General features: G+C 45.8%; 1 protein-coding gene across 1 annotated transcript in view; it reads right to left on the bottom strand.

The window, feature by feature from the left end:
* The window catches only part of COL16A1 (collagen type XVI alpha 1 chain), a 178,165-nt gene that overhangs the window by 145,944 nt on the left and 12,392 nt on the right, over positions 1 to 19,829 (bottom strand). Inside the window, exons 3-4 of the mRNA XM_063312279.1 lie at positions 6,036 to 6,110; positions 4,173 to 4,290 (exon numbers count right to left, since the gene is read on the bottom strand). Coding sequence (XP_063168349.1) covers positions 4,173 to 4,290; positions 6,036 to 6,110 — 193 coding nt within the window. The remainder of the gene's footprint in view (positions 1 to 4,172; positions 4,291 to 6,035; positions 6,111 to 19,829) is intronic.

Below are 19,829 nucleotides of genomic sequence, written 5' to 3'. Positions count from 1 at the left end.
GGGACTGGAACTTCCATCACTAACAATGTGGTCATTAAGAGAGTCACAACTGATTTTACCACCTTTTTTGCCACAGTCGTTAAGCAAATCCTTGTGGTCCTCCATCCAAATACTAACGAAACCTGACTTTCTAATTTAAGATCAGCTAGGTGCTGCCACCGAACTGATCCAAATTAAAGCCTCAGGCCGGGCTCTTCTTGGCAACAATACAGAATTATTGCGTCTGTCCATTCTTCCAGGATTTGTTTTTACCTTCCCATGAGGCCCTAAAATTTCCTGGTGGTCTCCCATCCCAATACTTACCTGGCCTGAACTTGTTTAGCATCCAGGCCTGATATTCTGGCAAGAGCTGCCATCTGCTGAGACAGAGGCAATACAAAACTTACCACGACATTCTCAGAGTGAGGGTGAACCGGGAGGTAATTTTAGTTTCATGTCAAGGTGGTGTGATTTTATCAGTTCTCAATTAAATAATGAAGATAAATTGGATTTAGATTTTTATCAGACCCGGACTGCCTCTCTGTCTTGGTCCCACTTGTGTTTGGGGCTTGGAGGGCCAGAAGTCTCCCCCAGGCCTTGTAGCTCAAAGCTGCACTCACGTTAACTGGAAAATGGCCGAACAATCAATCCATAATCTGGGGATTTGGGGGCCCTGTGTGGTGAGCAATCCCACCAGAGCCCAAAGCTCAGGGAAGTGCTCCATGCCAAGCCAGCCAGCCTGTAAAATGGCCGCTGGCCTCTGCAAGCCTCGGCATCTTTCCTTGTAGTCCGAAACAGTACCCACAACATCACTAGCTGGCATCCATAGACGCCCCCGATTTTAGTCATTTTAAAGAAATGATAGAAAATGTAAGCATGAGAAACCTGTGGAAGCCTCATGAGTTTTCACAATTCTCACTTAAGCTCTCAAGCCTGTTCAGAAGAGACTTGGAATAAATTGCCAAAGACTCACAAGGTTGGGCAATCCTGTGAGATTTTGGCAGCGGCGGATGCTGCTGCTGCTGCTGGTATGCCCAGCGCCTGAAACCATGCTGCCTTCTGTGCATAAGCAGGAGAAGAGGGGACATCTGAGTGACTCCCCCCCCCTCGAGTCTGGCTTTTCTGCCTTGTCCAGGGCCCCACGAAAGGGCAGCCCAGCCTAGCCAGTAAACAGCTTCAGCATTTTCAGCCCATCGGTCTAGTCCTGTCCGACTGGATGCCAAGTTTTGCTGGAGCAAGAAAAACACACGCCAAGCGGGAGGAATTGCAGACGAGCCTGGACAAGGCTCAAAAGCTCTGTTGCTTTTGGGCAGTGATCTACTTTCCAGGATTGAGAGATCCTTCCAGTCTTTCAGCTGGAGCCAAATCACCCACAAAGCCCCTTGTCTGGAGAGCCCAAACACTCTGTGGTTGGGGTCCCACAGCAAAACAAACCAAGCCAGTTACAAACTGAGCTGTTGCATTCACACATGTTAAAGTTGATTAGTTTTAACTTGGTTCGTTTTTTTTTCCTGGCTTAGCAGGTTGTGTGAATTCAAACTATTTGGTTACTTTAGGGTACAATGTATTATGTGAGCTCAGAAAATAGTTTAGATGAGTAAAAACAGCATAGTGGTATTATGTGAATGCAGTTACACAGGAGTTTCCTGGCTGGTTTTGCTCAGTTATGGGCCCCATAATATTTGGGCACTCCCAGGAGAGAAACCTCCCATTGGGACATCAGACCTCAAAGGGTTAATTGATTTAGGACAACCATCTCTGCCCAGCATTCAAGGAATTCCCAGAGGCTCAGATGGAGAACCTGCCCTCCTCCCAGGTTATCAGCTTGGGCTCACCCAGTATGCTAGCCAAGGTTAAATTGGGGTTAGGTAGTTTGTGGTCCACCATGTTGTGTGAACCTGGCCATCACATGGAGTCTTAGCATGATTTATTTGGGAATATCAAGTTATGAAGTCCTTGGTGCTCTTTGAGCTTGGTTGCTTTCTTTGCAGATGTTTCTTGCAGATGTTTCATTGCTTGCACTGAAGATGTTGCCTAGTCGGGCAATGAAACATCTGCAAGGAAACAACCAGGCTCCGAGAGCCCCAAGGACTGCGCAGCTCAACCCTGAGCTACAGAGATTCTCTCTGTTTGATATCAAGTTATGTAAACCTGGGTTTAAAATTAAAATATTGTGTGAAACACACAGCTATAAAATCCAGGGATGGCAGTGAGACCTAATTGGAAATATTGCTTTCCAAATTCTGTTTGGACTCAGTGACTGGCGTAATTTCATATAGTGTACTAAACCATTCTTACTTTAACTATGGCCTATTGAATAAGCCACAATTGGCTGAAGAGACTGAATACTCTAAGCCAGAAACCATAGATCCAAAAGATAAAAGTAAAGTCCCCTGTGAATTAAGTTTGACTCCTGATGACTTGGATAGGTCTACATCGTCTTCCTTGGCAACAGCACAGCTTCAACCCCCATAATTCTCAGCCAAATTCCTCATGCATGGATTTGAGACCCAACTCAGCTGGAAGACCTCAGGCTGGCAATGGCTGGTTCAGGATATAAATGCTTGGGGAAGAAAAGGGAGCAGAGCCTGGCGTGGGTGATGAAGATAAAGGAAGGTCAGGACTCCTAGTTTAGTTCAACACCTATGAGTGACCAGATAGACATGACCATACTGTTTTCCAGACAACCATACAGAAGTAGCTCTTACGATCATTTTTCAAGAACTTTCTTCCCTGGGATTTCTGTTAGTCTTCCACCAGAGAACTAACAAAATCTACCCAGGTTCACCATTTTAAGCCAACCACAATGGCTAGATTCACACAACACACAAGGCATTCTTTGGCCCCCAACAAGGCACAGAAAGCCCACGACAGCCCTCAAGCTGATGAGAATGGTGCATTCTGGCTGTCAGCCTTTGCTTCTCCAAGTTCAAAGTGGTTTGCAGAAAAACCCACTAAGCCAGTGGTTTGTTGCTCATGTAGGAGACATGCCTTCATATCTGCATAATATTTATTTATTTTTATTTTACTGGGCTTACAGGCCCAGTAGTTATAGTCCAATTGTGAATGACTCCAAGTGGTGTATATCCCAAGCATTTGAAAGTCAAGTGAAAAAATACTCGACAGAATAAGAACAAAGCATACAGAACTGGGAACATTAACCAGTTACTCCATGAAACCAACCCCACAAAGCAACATTCCACTGTCAGAGGGAATAAGATCACAGCATGGCCTGCTAGAATAACCATGTTTCAAAGGCCTTCTGGGAAAGCAGCAGGGAAAGGCCATTACATCTCAGGGGAGATGCTGCTCTGCAAAAGGGGAGCATCAGTTACAAAGACTCGCTTCCGTGATCTCTGAAGATGGCATTCCCTGAGTAAAACAGCACACGCTGTCAGACCTTACAGATGAACAGATACTATTGGGGATAGCAAGAATCAGGAATCTGGTGGAACTTTTCAGACTGACAAGTTTGCCTTTGGTTAGCAAAGCTTTAGTGAAATTCGTTGGTCTGAAAGCAGCTACCAGACTCCTGCTGGATGGCTACAGCTCTCCTCCCATAATGCTTATTGAAGGTGGATGGTCCTGCAGAAAGCCAGGTCCTGAGCCATCAAGAGTGACAGCCAGCACCTTGAATTGCACCTGGAAGCCATTTGGCCACCAGTGTAGCTCTTGAAGCATATATGGACCCCTCAGGATGAATTTCAGGCTGATCTAGCATTTGGCAAGAATAGCCACATCCAGCAGCTCGGAGGATCCAGTAACCTAGTTCTGGAGCTGAGGGCAGTGTTTCAGAAGCAGGATTGGTCACAGCTACCCAATCCCCTTCCTCACCCTGCGGTTTCCTGAGCTGTTGCCTTTAACTCTCATGTCTGAAGAACCTGGGAATGGTAGTTTGTTAAGGCTGCCAAGGATTCCCTTTGCCCAGCTTCCTTGTAGATCTTCGCCCCCCATGATAACTGTGGAGACGGAAGGCTTCTGAACCAGCAAAGATCTGGTTGGTTCCTCAACAGCTGCTCCCGCAGACAGGTTTTACTGCTATATTACGGGTCGCCTCAAAACAAATTCCTCCAGCATACACTTGGAATAAAGAATTAGAATCGAAACTGACGCACGGCATTAATTTGCACAGAAAACAGGTTATCTACAAGCAACGGCCACATAGCAGCTTTAGAGACAAGAGCAACACTCACTCCGTCGGACGGACCACAGAGGCATTGCCTAATCGGAGGATCATCGGGCCTTTGGGATTGCGGATTTTCTTGATGGACGAGGTCTTCAGGAGAGCAAACCTTTTAATTAGATTAAATCCTGCAAAAGAGAGAAGAAGGTAAGCCGAAAATCTATTGGGAATTTGGGGTGTCGTAATGCAGTGCATTGGGGGAGGGGGGCACCAGGTTGGGGAAGACTAATTTCTGCCATCTATCTTTGAGCTGCCTCTATTGATTCATGATGTCTTCCCTGTTCGCACTGACGTTGCTGGTGCAGACTAATCCCTGAAAATGTAAGATACAGGGGAGGAAAAATCTGTGGGGCATTAGAAAGTACAGACGTGGGTCTTTAATGTGTAAAAATATGTTGAGTGTCTAGAAGTCCACCTTTAAAATGGTTTTTGATGTGGTGCTTCTCTAGTCCTCATTGAGGTAGGCTACCCATTTAATTTGTACAAACTAAAAAAAGACATCAGCTTTTTTCCTTCAGCAAATAAGGACTGCGAAATGTTGAGGCTTCGGAGTCTATTTCCCCCCACTGCTTATTTGTGCGTTTGTTGATGGTTATAGGCCTAAAACCACCGTTGAAATGCAAAGCATCCCACAGGCACCCCCATTTATAACTGAAACCTAAATTACTTTTCAGTCCATCTCCTCCTAGCAGCTACTACTATTACACAACATTTGGTGACTTTGGAGGAGATTTTACAGTACTGATTGTCTAATAGGAAGTGCACAATTGCCTGTTGGAACCCGTCCAAATAATCTGTGATGAGCCTAGCTCAGTCCTCCAGGAATGATAGACAGGGCACTTCAGGAGCACATAATTGGCTGTCTCTCTTTCAGTGTCCGAACATATGGATGAATGCTCTTGATAGGGGATATTATTAAATCTCCCCATTGATGGCACCCAGGATAGGGGGCCTAAGGCATGCCAGTATAAGTCCCTTCTAGGCAAGGGCACAAGGACAGCATTAAAAGAATCGGGTATGGTAAGAACATAAGCAGATAATCTCATTATAGCAAAGGTGGGAGGTGTTTAGCTCTATCCTTTTGTACATTAAGATCTAAAACTCTCTGCCTGACCTCATTCCAGGTCCCACATAGAAAAACATTGGGGGATAAGCCCTAAATGCCCAATCATTGTCCCCATTTCAATACATCACGCCTTGGCCCTTTTGTCTGTGCCATTGCAAAGGATGCTGGGAGTATCTCTTGGGCCATATGATGAGCATCCCTTTACACGGTGTTTCTCAACCTCGGCCACTTTAAGATGGGCGGACTTCAACTCCCAGCATGGCTGGGGAATTCTGGGAGTTGAAGTCCACCCATCTTAAAGTGGCTGAGGTTGAGAAACACTGCCTTAACATTACACGCCTTAAGGAGATGTTGCTGCAAAAGACTTCCCTACCAGACCTACCTGCCACCCCCACCCCACTTCTTGCTTTCATTTCTCAGCCCAACTCTGGTGAAAGTGCCAGAAGGCCGATCTAGGCTGCTGTCATAAAACATCAGACTAAGGATGTGCTCCCAGGATGCATTTCAGGCTTGCAGATCTGGCTGCAAGGTAGAAGAGACATCTGGGCAATGACCCCACAGCTGCCTCTCCCCCTGCCACAACACACCCCACCCCATCTGCGCCTGCGGAGGACAACGCCAGGAAAACACTGTTCGAACGCTTGGTGAGTTGGGAGTGGCTTTCTGCTCAAGAGGGCTGCGTGTTAGCCACACTCTTGAGCCCAGCCTAAGATTTCAGTGGGTGGGACTGGCCAAGCAGGCAGGGCCATCTCAGTCCCCACCAATCTGGAGGAGGAAAACCCTGGTGGAAAAGGGCTGCCCACTCACCAGTTATATTTACGAATTCATTGCTGCTCTGATCCAGCCGGAGACCTTCCTTCTGCATCAGTGGGCAGTTCTCCCCTGAAAGACAAGTTCCAGCAATCACATGGAGCCTTGGAATTCACTAACATGTTAGTTAAACTGACCCCCCTCCCCAGATATCATCCTACTGCTCAGTTTGGGTTGTGCAAAGAGGGACAGTAAGTTCCTATTCCGTAAGGAACGACGGAGCTGTTCCAGACAGGACTTACTTAACTACAGAACTGTGGGGAAGTTGCTCAAGCATCTTTTGGATTCTTCCCTGGCAGAGGGAGGTTGACACCGACTCCAAGGCCAGGCCGGCCTCACCAAGACATCCTTGGCAGAATCTTTCATGTGCATTGGATTTTGTTTTGGAAACAGTAGAAATGAATAATAAGGTAGCTGCTTTAAAAAAGAAAAATGACTTCTCTCTGGACATGCATTCACCAGCCCCTGCATTCGTTTGCTGTTGGACTCTCCCCGCCCGCCCCATCCCTTTCTCATCACCAGCCAACCCGTGGCTGCCATGGAGGGAATTCATTGAGCCACAAGAGACACAACGTTATGCTGCAAAAGAGTGTTACCCTCAGCTACGTTGGCTTGCAGTCACCAGAAATCCTCAGCCAGGATTCACACACGGTGGTGCACGAAGCCTGTCTGGTTTTATTTATTTACTGACTTCCATTGATTTATTTGATTTCCATCCAATCTTTCATTCAGGTGTCTGGGCAGTCCACATACAGTTAGTCTTTGCTTAACAACCATTTGTTTAGTGATGGTTCGGACTTATGATGGTGCTGAAAACACTGCCTTACGACCGGTCCTCATAATTATGACCATCACAGCATTCCGAGGTCACGTGATCACGATTTGGGTGCTTGGCAACCGGTTCGCATTTATGACCGTCGCAGCATCCTGTGGTCACGTGATCGCCATTTTCAACCTTCCCAGATGGCTTCTGGGAAGCAAAATCAATAGGGAACCACATGATTTGCTTAACGGCCATGTGACTCCCTTGATGCCCATGGTGATTCGCTTAATGACTGCTGCAAAAAAGGTCATGAAATTGGGTTGGTTTTGCTTAGCAACCAAAATTCCGGTCCCAATTGTGGTCATTAAGAGAGGACTACCTGCAGTGCTCCCTCCTTCTATTTTTCTCCACAACCCTCTGAGTGTGACTGGCTCAAAGACACCTAGTGAACCTGCATGACTATGGGTGGATTTGAAGCTTGGTCTTCCAGCTTCTAGGCCAACACCTTAGCTATGACTTCCTACAGCATGTTCTTGTAACCAGGTCAGGAAAGTGTTAGTGGCTGCATTTGCACAACTGGCTCAGTGTGGTTAGCATTAACCTTGGTTAGTTATTTTGTGTTTTACTGTATTGTAAACCGCCCAGAGTCCCTCTCTCGGGGGGAGATGGGCGGTGGCAAAATTTGATAGATAGATAGGTAGGTAGGTAGGTAGGTAGGTAGGTAGGTGGATGGATGGATGGATGGATGGATGGATGGATAAATTGTACTCCACGATTGTGCAGTATTGTTACAAAGTTTTTGATGAACCCAGAAAATGTCTGAATTCAATAATCAGGTTAAGCATCTTGTGTGAACCAGCACTGTGAGAACAAGGTGTGCACTGGGAAGCACTTGGCTGAAAATGCACAGTAACTCAACTCCCTGGTGCTTTTGCACGTAAGAATTAGGATACACTGAGTGCATGGAATGAGGAATAACATCTCAGCAGCAAAGTTTACTTTCAAAGGGAGCTAGAATCAATTAGCCTGCTCACATCAACCCTTGTTCACTCTGCTGAGTGGGCACAAATGTATTTAAGTGTGTAATTTGGGCAGGGTGAGAGCCTATGTGCTTTCAGCTGCTTAACTAAAACACATATAATTAACAACCAGATCATCATCATTATCCTGTGCTAAAATCCCCATTTTTCATCTATCTCTGGAAGAATAAATATAAGAACTACTGTAATGGGTATTAAGACGGATGCAGTGGTACATCAGCCCTTTCTCCTTCCAGTAATTTCCGATACCCTTTCAAAGTTCTGACTCTCCAGTTATTTGTCTCTGCATTTTACAGCAAGCTATTCCAAACTCAGATTTTATCAAAGCGTTGCAAAGCTGCCCAAGTCCAAAATGGCAAAGAACAAACAAAACAGAATAGAGGATATTTCATTCGGCGGAAACATAACTATGGAGTGGTTCCTTAGAGGCGCAACTTGGGCAAAATGTGGGTTGGTCCCTCTCCAATTTCCACATGAGATGACAACTAGGATCATCCATCTCCCTTGTGGATATACTTAGGAGGATAATAAAGGATGAACAATTTCCCCCCAAAACCTTTGCAATCATTCTAAGAGGCAAGACAGTTCTCCTATTGTTAAGAAGCAAACAATGTTTACAAGGGCATTGCTGATGTTCCTTATTCCCAGCTCAAAAGCAAAAAGAGGCATCTGATTGTCAAAACCAACCAACCTCAGAATCCTGGACTGAATGTTTTTCAGCTCCAGTTCTTAGCATGCCACCCAAGGCTGAGGTGCAGAATGTCATAGTAGGTCTTGCTACTAGCAAAGGGCACTCAGCATGAGTATATTTTTACTCACAAGCAATTCTGCTTCTTAGGTGAACTGTCTTTTGCTTGGCTATTGATTAGGATGGCTATAAAGGGGCTACAAAAGTAGATGGCAGCAAAAGGGGCATTTGCTGCAGGCCAGATGTGGTAGCCCTGCTATTGGTGGAGTTCCTGTGGTCTACTGCTTACCTTCTCAATGATGACTCAGTAGCTCAGTTGATGCTCTGTAAGGTTGTAGGACCCAGAACACAATAATTTCCTGCTTTAACCCTTAATCTCTCTCTTTCAATGGGAGGGAAGGAGGGGAAATGACACACAGCTTGAATCAGTAGGCCTTTCCTGATGCTCCTGTGTGTCACTGTAATCTCTAAAACAAAAAACAGATCTTTTCCCCAAGGAAGAATGTGTGGACTTCAAGATCCCTAGAGTGTGTCTCCTAATTACGGGCGATGACTAGTTGCCATCATAGTTCAACCAGAGAACATTTTTGCAAAGGACATTGCAGCTTCTGAAAAATGGTCCCTGGGGGGCCTTTTAGAGCCATCCAAGGCTGCAGCCTCAGCTCTTTGTCTTCCTGCCAAGTCCATTAAAAAGGCAAATAGACTTCAATTATGAGGCTGAGGAGGAGCATGGCGGAGAAGTTGATGGGTTAGCCTAGGCCATGAGATGCTCCTGGGCAGATCAGCAGGCTGTTTTCTACACAGCAGGAGAAGCTGACAGAACATTTTAGATAAGAATATTCAGTTCCCATCAAAAGCTGGCCTGAAGCAAACGTCTATGGATTTTAAGGTTCCTCCTTAGGCAAAATATTTGAGAAAATGTATGCAAGAAGCTGTTAGGGATTGCCAACGTTTCCATGGAAATAGCCATGTTTTCAATAATAAGAAGCAAGGCAGAAAAAGTCAGAATAAACACACTACTCCAGGAGGATCTTCAGATATTGCCTAAAGCAAGCAAGCAAGAAAGGCCCTGGGTTGTGTTAAGATTAGGTTTCCGAGGATTCCCAGAAAATCTTAAAATATTTCAGAGCAGGAAGAGAGGAAGAGTTTGGAAGAGAAATGCATAGAGGAGAATCAGGAAGTCAGGGCTGTCTGCAAGAGGGGTCCAAAAAATCAAGATGGTGTGCAAACAAAGCCCTACCCTCTATAAGGTTGTAGCCACCATCTTGGCTTTTTGGAACCTCTCCCTGAAGGCTCCCCTGCAGGAAGGTGAGAACAGAAGCAGCGTGTTGGGGAAGGGAATGGCTGTCTAGGCCAGTGTTCTGTGGCACTGTGTCCTGGGACATAATTCTGGCCACTTTATGACGTCTCCTGAAATGCTTTTCTATAGCAACAGCCTTATCTTGCCTTATTTTATCTTATCAAACCAGGGATAATATGCTGTACTAAAAAGGACCAAAGTGGAAGCGCCATTCACTAGAGCTGCAGTGACTTTATGGCAGTTGTTTTTAATGCGGTAGATTTTATGTGAATGGCGACTGCTGCCATCCCTCCCCCCCTCATCCTTCTATCCTGCCTCCCCCCAAAACGAATCCATGTGCTGCTTTGGCAATTATTTCCATGCCTTGCACAACCATGGTCTTCCAGAACCTCGTGGAAATTGCAACAACAACAGCACTACCACACCTTGTGTGTGCATGTTGACGAACCTACTGCATGCTTGCTTAAAATGCTACCAGTCTGGGGGAGTGAGGAAGGGAGAGGATAAAGATTAAAGTGGGCAGAGAGAGAGGAAGAAAACCCCAGTGTGGTAGAACATCCCATCACAAAAGACATACAGTAGCTGCTTTTTCCATTAGAAAATACAAAGCAGCATTGAAATGTAAGAACCCTGGACTGAAGTTCTCAAAACAAGGATGAATAGGGAAGCCGCATAATTTTGCAACAAGCAACATGTTTTCTGCATTCCGGCCTACCAGATGTATCTGGGAGGCTTATATTCCAGACAGGAGGAACACAGCTCTCTTTAGATCTTTCTTGCTCCCTAGCAACTGCAGGCTTACATACAAGGGGTGTCCAACAAATGCAATGCCTGCAATTCAGAGATGGACTTGAAACAACAACAGGCAACATTTGGGGTTGTGGGCACTGAGTCCATGGCAATTATTTCCTTTTGATTTTGAGAGAAGCCTGTCTTTATGAAGGCTACCTTGAATTTTTCAGCCACTCGTGATTAAGCAAGCACATTGTTAGATACATAATAACCCTAGGTAGGAAGCTTTTGTGCAGGGCTGGCTCCAGAGATGGGTAATGTTGGACATCTGCAAAGGCACATGATTTTCAGTGGGCATTACTGATTAATCGTGTCCCTTGGCCAGCCCCCAAAAGGAACTCCACAAAGATGAGGGGAGTAGAAGAAAAAGTTGGTGTCCCTTCCCTTGTCCTCCCTCTCTGGCTGTGACACAGGTCCTGGTTGTCACACAGAGAAGAAGCCTAGAAACAGTAGGGAAGAAGAGGCACACCCATGGAGGTCTTGCCTGGGCAGAATAATAAGAAGTACCATTTTAAGAAAGAGCCCCCATGCATCTCCCGACCATAGAAAAGGCACAAGGAATCATCTGAACAAGGAATATAATGCACATTCTATAGCAGGGTTTCTCAACCAGGGTTCCGTGACACCTTAGGGTTCCATGAGAAGTCACTAGGAGTTCCCTGGGAAATCACAATTTATTTTTAAAAATATTTCAAATTTGGGCAACTTCACATTAAAGAGGTAAGTTTCATTCCTCATTTTTAGTTTAAGAGCACTGTTCATGCATACAGACAGGCCTACCCATGAAATGAATATAATAATTTTTTAACTTCTGGCCTCTATTTGAGCCTGAATGTGCAGGGGCTCCCTGAGGCCTGAAAAATATTTCAAGGGTTCCTCCAGGGTCAAAGGTTGAGAACAGCTGTTCTATAGTGTCCTAAGAAACATGCCCAGGCCACAACAGGAAAAATGTAGCAGAGTTTTAAAATCGCAGTCGATTCTCCTGAATGCCTTGTTTGCTTGTTCCTAGTGATTGCATCTTCCTTGCTAAAATGCCTTCACTAGACTCCCTTCAAGAACATCTGTACAGATGACAAACAGAATCATTTTAAGCAAGCAAGGAATAGCTCACTTTTTCATCTGCCGGATTCAAGGTATCTATTTTTTTAAAAAAAAATCTACAGCCGAAACAACAACAAACGCTCATTATAAAAATCAATAAAGATGTAACAGAAAGAACAACAAAGCCAAACAAAGCAAATTCTCAAACACTGATCTTGGCAAGTGACCCCTTTCGTACTTGATTAAATTGGGGGCAATTTTGCTTGGCTTTTTCGATCCCACTCTACTAGAACTTTCTCCCTATTCCAAGCTTGGGCATTGCAGCACCTGGGCTCTTATTTTGTTGTGGTTGTGGTTGTTGGTATCATTATTATTCTAAAAATAGTAGCTGATGCAGCACAAAGCAGCAAGGGAGGGGAGAAGAAAAAGCTAGTGAGAGGCATCTGCTGTTTACAGCAATCCTGAGCCAATTTCTGGGGAAAAAAACAAGCCCGTAAGTCAGGAAGATGGAATGTCTGTTTTATACTCTGTCCAGCAAAGAAAGAAAAGTATCAGAGGGCTGAATGGAGTACAAGAGATTCAGCCTTGGACATCATTGTAGGAGAGACGTGTTAGTCTGCGGGAGCCAAAAATCAGAAGTCTGGTAGCACATAGAAAATCCTGCCTAATTCACTCGGTGGGATTTCTTGCCAGAATATGTTGTGGGGATCAGGCAAGTTTAGAAGGTAAGTATGATGGGCTGTGGGAAGAACCTTAAGGAGCAAGAAGAAGAGGTGCAACCAAGACAATGGTCAGATAAGAGAAATCGGAGTTCAAAGCTCTTACTCCTGTTCCTCAAGGTTCTTCTCACTGCCCATCACAGCAAGAAAGTGGGCACTGATAGCAGGTATGGTCCATTCTGTCCCCTGGTACTGAGCTAGCTCACTTTTGCACAGCAGGGCATGACTAGGGTTTAAGAGGTCTCTGAGCTCAAAGCCCACTTCATATATGGCAGAGCACTGGACCTCAAGTCAACAGTTCCTAAGATCATAAGAAGAACCTTCAGGCTGGATCAGACCAAGGCCATGTATCCTGTAGTTTAGGATTCTTTGTCACCCAGAGGCCAACAAGGTTCAACTGGAAAGCCCATAAATATGGACAGGAAGGTGGTTGCCTTCTACTACAGTGGCTCCTCAACAGCTGGCACTTAAGGCCTGCCCTTGTGATTCTGGAGGTGGTAGACAGCCCAGAAAGACTACTAATCAGTGACCATCCATTTAGAAGCTGTTTCTGACTGAAAAAAGGGACTCCGGCAACAAATGGAGGCAAAAGGCACAGCAAGAAAACTTGATGGGAAGGAGAGAAGGAGGGAGAAAGATGAAGCAATGTTCAGACTTGGGGGGATGAGATGAGTGCCAGGCAAATAAAACCTCTGGTTTTTTTTTTCCTCCCAGTTCTGATAGGTAGCATGGTAGCTCTCATGCTTACAGACTGAGGCTGCAGCTGATGCCTGACCAATACTACCAACTCAACCTGGAACCATTTGATGTGGCACTTATCCTGTAGAGCAGCATTTCTTAATGTGTGGTCCAAGGACCCCCGAGGATCCCCCAAGACCATCCCAGGGTCCACAAGACCAAAAGTATTTGCCAGATATTGAAGATACTTGCAAAAATGTAAAACATTGTCACTCTTCTCATTATTATTTTATCTGTTAAAAATAGGGTTTTTTCATGAACAATATTTGATTTATGTTAATATCTAATGGGTTTAATGTTGTTATTTTATACGATTCACTAAATAATATTCTATGAATGCATCATTTTTAATAGGTAAATATCAATATGAGAGCCACTGTGGTGTAGTGGTTAAGGACCCAGGCTAGAAACCGGGAGACTGTGAGTTCTAGTCCTGCCTTAGGCATGAAGCCAGCTGGGTGTCCTTGGGCCAGTCACTCCCTCTTAGCCCTAGGAAGCAGGCAAGGGCCAACCACTTCTGAAGAACCTTGCCAAGAAAACTGCAGGGACTTGTCCAGGCAATTGCCAGCAGTCATAACACTGACTTGAAGGCACCAAAAAAAGAAGGAAGGAAGGAAGGAAGGAAGGAAGGAAGGAAGGAAGGAAGGAAGGAAGGAAGGAAGGAAGGAAGGAAGGAAGGAAGGAAGGAAGGAAGGACCCAATAAATATAGCCCATAGAGACAAAAGTTCCTTTGGGGTCCTCCATAATCTTTAAAAGTTGAAAGGGTCTTGGCAGCAAAAAGTTTGAGGAACACTGCAGTAGAGAACCAGGGAGATGACCTTCAGGGGAATAGGCAAGAATTGTTATATCAGCAAAGAGGGCTGAAGCATTCTTTAAGTCCTGGGAAGCAAGATGGTATTTGGAATCAGGTCAGGCAGGCTCCTCCCTGATTCCCTGGGATGTAAGAGAGAGGGGAGGTAAACCACAGTCAGGCTTGCGGGATTCTGTTATTATAGCCAACTGCAATAATAGTTCTAGTCTTCCAGGGGAGTCTGTTTCCTGATCTGGTCTACTCCAAAGGGCTGGCTAGCCTCTGCAGAACAAGCAGCCAGGGGTGCCTTTGATCTGTTTCTCCCTCGCACTGAAAGCTGGGGAGCTGCTTGAACCCTTTTTTAAATTCCGCATTATTCTTTCAGTCAGCACGGCTGAAATTGTTACTTTAATCTCCGTTAGTTTAAACTTTGGTTAGGTTCAAGCATGCTGCTTGAACCAAAGCCCATTTCATCTAATCTATGGTTCGATGTGCTGCATGAGCACAGGAAACAAGCTAATTCAAGGACCAAGTTAAGTACACTGTTGAAACCTAGCTATTTAATTTAAAGCATTCAAGGGGAAGATCTGAACGTTCTCTTTGTCACTGTGCAATCTGCAAATGTTCCGCAGCGGCCTTGGCTGCCTATCCTTCCATCAAATCCCAGGGGACAATATTGTGAGGAAATCCCTATAGTGGTGTTTGTGCCATGCTGACAGGGAGTTGTGTCCTTGAGAAATAGGTGAAGAACATCTCCTTCCCCTGGAGAAATTCAGAGCCACTGTCTACTGAATTACTCTGCCCACAAAATTTGGTGGAGAACTTCAGAAGGCCGTCTGTGTGAAGCTGAGGGTCCAGATGGAATCTTTAATATGCGATGGCAGCTGGTCCATTGCAGCAATTTTATAAACTCTCCAGATAGCACCTGCTTTCTATACCCCACAGCCCCTGTTTTAGCTCCCCTCCTTCTGCCTATCATCTAAATGGGGATAAGTCATTCAGGTCACAAATGGCCTTTCAGATTTTGTGGACAGAGAGGGAGGGTGGTTGATTTTTCCACATTTTTCCAGAGGATGGAGAATTCTCCAGCTGTTTCCCCAACATACGATTCATGCTTAGCAGTGATAGTTGCAGTGCCACTTGGGGGTGGGTGGTGGATGGGGGAGTCTCAGAGGAAGGAACTCCCCTCCTGATGCCCTATTTTGAGGATGAATGGAAGCCAACTAAACAACTAAGAGACAATTGTGTAGCGAAAGATAGGACGTTCACACACGCTGCTTGGCCACCTTGATGCTAAAGTAGTGCAAGAAGACTATATTTGATACGTGAGAATTTATCCAGAATCCCCTTCTCAAAATCAGATGTCCAAAGCAGATTTTCTTTCATCAGAGTGAAATAAAGTCTAGCTAAAAATTCAAAGAAAAAAGTCTAGGTCAACATTTTTCAAACTTGGCAACTTTAGGATCTGTGGACTTCAACTCCCAGAATTCCCCAGCCAGCATTTTGCTAGCTGGGGAATTCTGGGAGTTGAAGTCCATACATTTTAACTTGCCAAGGCTGAGAAATACTGATCTAGATTTTAAAAAAAAGTTACAGCTTAGAAGAAGGGGGAGAGGGGAATCCTTGTCAACAATGATAGCCATTTTTCCTTGGTGTTTCATCCACTCCATCACTGCTTCCTCCCACCCCTGCTGTCACATCTGCTTGTGTGCTGGCGCACAGATGCACTCTAGCTCATAACTCTCACCGTCTGGAGGAGAGAGAAACAACACGAGATGGAGGAGGGTAGGATAAATATTAGGAAGATAAAGCATCCCGTCATGATTTAAGAGCTGGACAAAATCATAACCGGATTTTCAGCTGCGAACTATGGAGCGGCCATGGACTGCACAGACAGTGTATTGCAGATCTGACAGGAAGAAAGAATGGGAGGAAGGAACATGATACATTCAGTGAAGAGGGAGGAAGGCCGGCTGGCAAATTGCCAACCCAATTAAAAGAGTCTGGCAAAACAAACCAAAACAAAACAAAACAAGAAGTCAGTATCTGAAGCTATAAGGGAAGCCATTAGGTCCTCCTTTCACTCTCCCTGGCTCAGGAAAGCAATTGAGAAGATCTCAAGACTTGAAACAAAGCTAGCAGGAACCACGGATGTGCTTGGAATGAGTACATCTGCTGCTGAGCGAAGACGGATGCACAAATGAGCAACTCTGCGTGCAAGGAAGCAGAACAGATTGCCTCCAAGTTCATCAAACTGCCTTGTAGCTTCGAAGGGCCTGGCCTGTTAAGTCTAGCTCAGCTCTGCTCCCCTTGTCTGACTCAGGGCAAGTGGCAAAACGGCAGGTGATCCAAAGAGGATGCTTAGTTTTGGGTGGGTGGGATGGAGGATAACCACAAGTGAATGCTTCCTCTTAAGTTTAGGATTCTGTTCACCCCACAAGGTGCCCTCCCAATGGAAAACTTGCCCAGACACTTTGGAAAGACTGATGCCTTCCAAACATGTTGGAACGACAAAGCGCGTTAACCCTGATGATTTTGTTGTTTATTCGTTTAGTCGCTTCCGACTCTTCGTGACTTCGTGGATCAGCCCACGCCAGAGCTTCCTGTCGGCCGTTGCCACCCTGAAGCATATGCAAGCTGAGAAGGATGGAACTGTGGCCTGACACACTTGAATATGTTGTGCCTCAATGTCCCTGAAAACCAAGCCACCAAACCAGGAGAGGATAGGAGTATTTGAGAACCACCAACAATTAGACTTGTTTAAGGATTCAGGGGGCCATTGTTTGAACTGTAGCCACTAAAAGAATCTAAGTGGTAAAATCTTTTTTGGGTTGAGCTGAACTCCTGGTGGCTTCATGGGATTTTATGACTTCATGAGATCAGCCAGGGACAGCAAGGTGCTGCCACCAAATTGGCCTAAATAAAGACTTCCGTGAGTCAGCCCCAGCTCCTGGTACTTCAGGGGCATGTCAATAATTTCGAAATGGCTTGCTACTGTATTCTTCTAGAATTTTTTTTTTTAACTTCCCAACCCTGGGATTTCCTGGTGATCTTTCAGACTCGATCCAACTTAGTTCTTTGAGATCAGCCAAGGATGGCTAAGAACCTGTTAGACCTGGAAAGTTTCTTTGAGCTTCCCTTCCCTTCCCTTCCTTCCCTTCCCTCTTGACCTCTGGTGCCTGCCTGGACAAGTCCCTTCAGTCTTCCCTTCAGCATTTTTGGAAGTGGCTTGCCCTTGCCTTCTTCCTAGGGCTGAGAGTGACTGGCCCAAAGTCTCCCAATTGGCTTTTGTGCCAAGGCTGGACTAGAACTCCCAGTCTTGCAGCTTCTGCTCCAGTCCCTCGACCACCCCACCAAACCGGCTCTCTGACCTCATGTCCACTTAATATAACCCGTAACTGTGATGCCCTCCTAATGGTACTACTTGGGGAAACAAAATACGTAGACCAAAAGAAAGAAAAGGCAGTATAATCTGACCACAGCTGGGATGAGACATGTCCCCAGAAAGTAGGGGCACGTGGCTTATAAAAGAGACACTGCATTTAGAAAGATGTTGTTGCTTATTCTGACCACCAGGAGGCATGTAATACCTCATGAATGTGGGCATGACATAGGTAACATCCACCTCTCTGTTCTGAGAGCTTAAGAGAAGGAAGGTGGACTATATGGCTAGTCCTTGCTTAATGACCATTCGTTCAGCAACGGTTCAGACTCACAACAGTGCTAAACCCAACTTGCGAGTGGTCCTCACACTTACAACTGTCACAGTGTCCCTGCGGTCACATGATCACAATTTGGGTGCTTGGCAACCGGTTCACATTTACGATGGTTGCAGCATCCCGGGGTCACACGATCGCCATTTTCAACCTTCCCAGATGGCTTCCAGCAAGCAAAATCAATGGGGAACCATGTGAACGACAGCTGCAAAAATGGTTGTAAAATTGGGTTGGACTCGCTTAACGACCACCTTGCTTAGTGACCAAAATTCCAGTCCCAACTGTTAAGCGAGGACTACCTGTACAAACAAAGGCACTGTTAGGCTTTGTGTCAGATGGCAGGCAGAAGACCAAAAAGAAGCCAGGAGAGAGACTGGCCAGCCGCCCCCACCGAGCCTCTGCGCAAAGTGTTTTCAAAGGTCATCACACACATTAAGAGCATTCCTGGAACTCTCAGCACATTGCATGGGTTTGTTAATTGGGAGACCAGCACTTCCCCTGAAATGACTTCATGTGACTCTGGAGGAGCTTCAAGTTCTGATGAAAGTTTGCTCAATATTTCAGAAGGAGAAGGAAGGAGAGGGGAGAGATGGAGGGAAGCAATAGATATGTGAATAGAAGACACAGGGAAATGCCACATCCTCTCTAGCTGTGTTTACACAACATGTTTCATTAGGTCAGGTAAAAACATGGCAGGCACTTTTAACATGTTCAACTTGACTTGTGTTAACGTTGGTTAGGCTTTCTGAAGATTAGCGCAGCACATGAACTCACAGGCTTCGTCAATATTTTGATGTCAGCAGGTGGAAGCATCTGCCTGCCCTAGTTTGGACGTGGAAGCTAAGCAGGGTCAGGCCAGGTTAATCCTTGGATGGGTTGCTTCCAGTGAATTGCAAGGCTGTAGACTCGACTGAGACATCGGAACAACATCCTGGGAAATAACCCTGCCAACCAGTCCAGCCTTGTTGACAAGAAAACTGCACAAATGTATCAGCGTATACATTATACAGTACATTTACCAGGTCTGTGACCCAAATCCAGCTTCTCTCCTTGCAAAACAAGGGGCAGGGGGCCTTCCCCATTAAGAGACATCATCCTTCTTTAGAGTGGCTGCAGCCTTTGGATCTTTCACACTGCACCTAGCGCAAATCCACTGTTTCTGGGCCAAACACCTCCCATGTGACCCCGTACCATTTGGAAGGAGCAGAATTGCACACTCAGAGGCTTCCCAACAAAAACTGGCCACTTCCAGACTTGACAGAACAACCCCACACAATGGAAATGGAGTTGGGGATCAGATGGAACTGACAGCTGAGGCCACCTCTCTTTCGAGCCCGGGCGGGGTGCCGGCAGCCCCTCACCAGTTTGCCAGGGTCTCTCGCGGTGGCCTGCAGCAAACTGCCAGGGGCTGTTCAGACTGCTATCCGTCAACGAGCAACACCACTGAGCTAGCAGCCCCAAGGAGCCTTCTGCCTGTCAATCAGAACTGGCAGCAGATTAGCTCAGCAGCTGGCCAAGGTCTACATCAGAGGCAGGCAACCGCTTTGTGGCTCGGAGGGTTTTGTTTTTAATTTTTTTTCCTTCTGAGGGTTGCGGCAATGACGTCACCGGACTGGAGGGAGCTGACACGTTCAACTCATTTGCAGGGCAGGATCTGGGTTCCAATGTGTTTCAACTTATTGTTATAAAACTGATTTATTTCAACTGGGGGTATCTTAACAGGGAAAACAATCACATCCCTGAAGAATCAATGTCGGGCCACAGCCCCTTCATAGCACAATCTGGAGCACTCTGGGAGATGCACGTGACCCACATCTGGTCTCTATTTTACAACCGGGAGCTGCCCTTCCAGAGCTAGGGACAGTGGAGAAAACCCAGAAATTGGCACCTTTTAAGCCTGGGTTCCACCTGAAAGTTGCCTTAATGCTCGTGGGGAACGACCCTCTTTCGAAGATTTATGGCACAGAAGCCAGAATTCAGGAGTTCGGCTGCCAAACGTTGTGTGAACTCTGGATTTCTCCTTTGCTGAAACAATTCTCCACAGGTTTTCCATCTGGGTCAGCTGAGCACATGAGCAGCCAGAGTGAGATATGGGTTTTGAGGTCAATTTGAGAAGATTGACTATTAGTGGTAAAGAAAAGGCACTTTTCAGATGTTCAATGGCCCTTTCTCTTTGCTTGTTCTTTGTGCATTCAAGGATGGA

The sequence above is a fragment of the Candoia aspera genome, chromosome 10, assembly GCF_035149785.1.
Source record: "Candoia aspera isolate rCanAsp1 chromosome 10, rCanAsp1.hap2, whole genome shotgun sequence".
Lineage (NCBI taxonomy): Eukaryota > Metazoa > Chordata > Lepidosauria > Squamata > Boidae > Candoia > Candoia aspera.
Note: the sequence above shows the minus strand (reverse complement) of the source record. Positions and strands in the feature narration are given on the sequence as shown.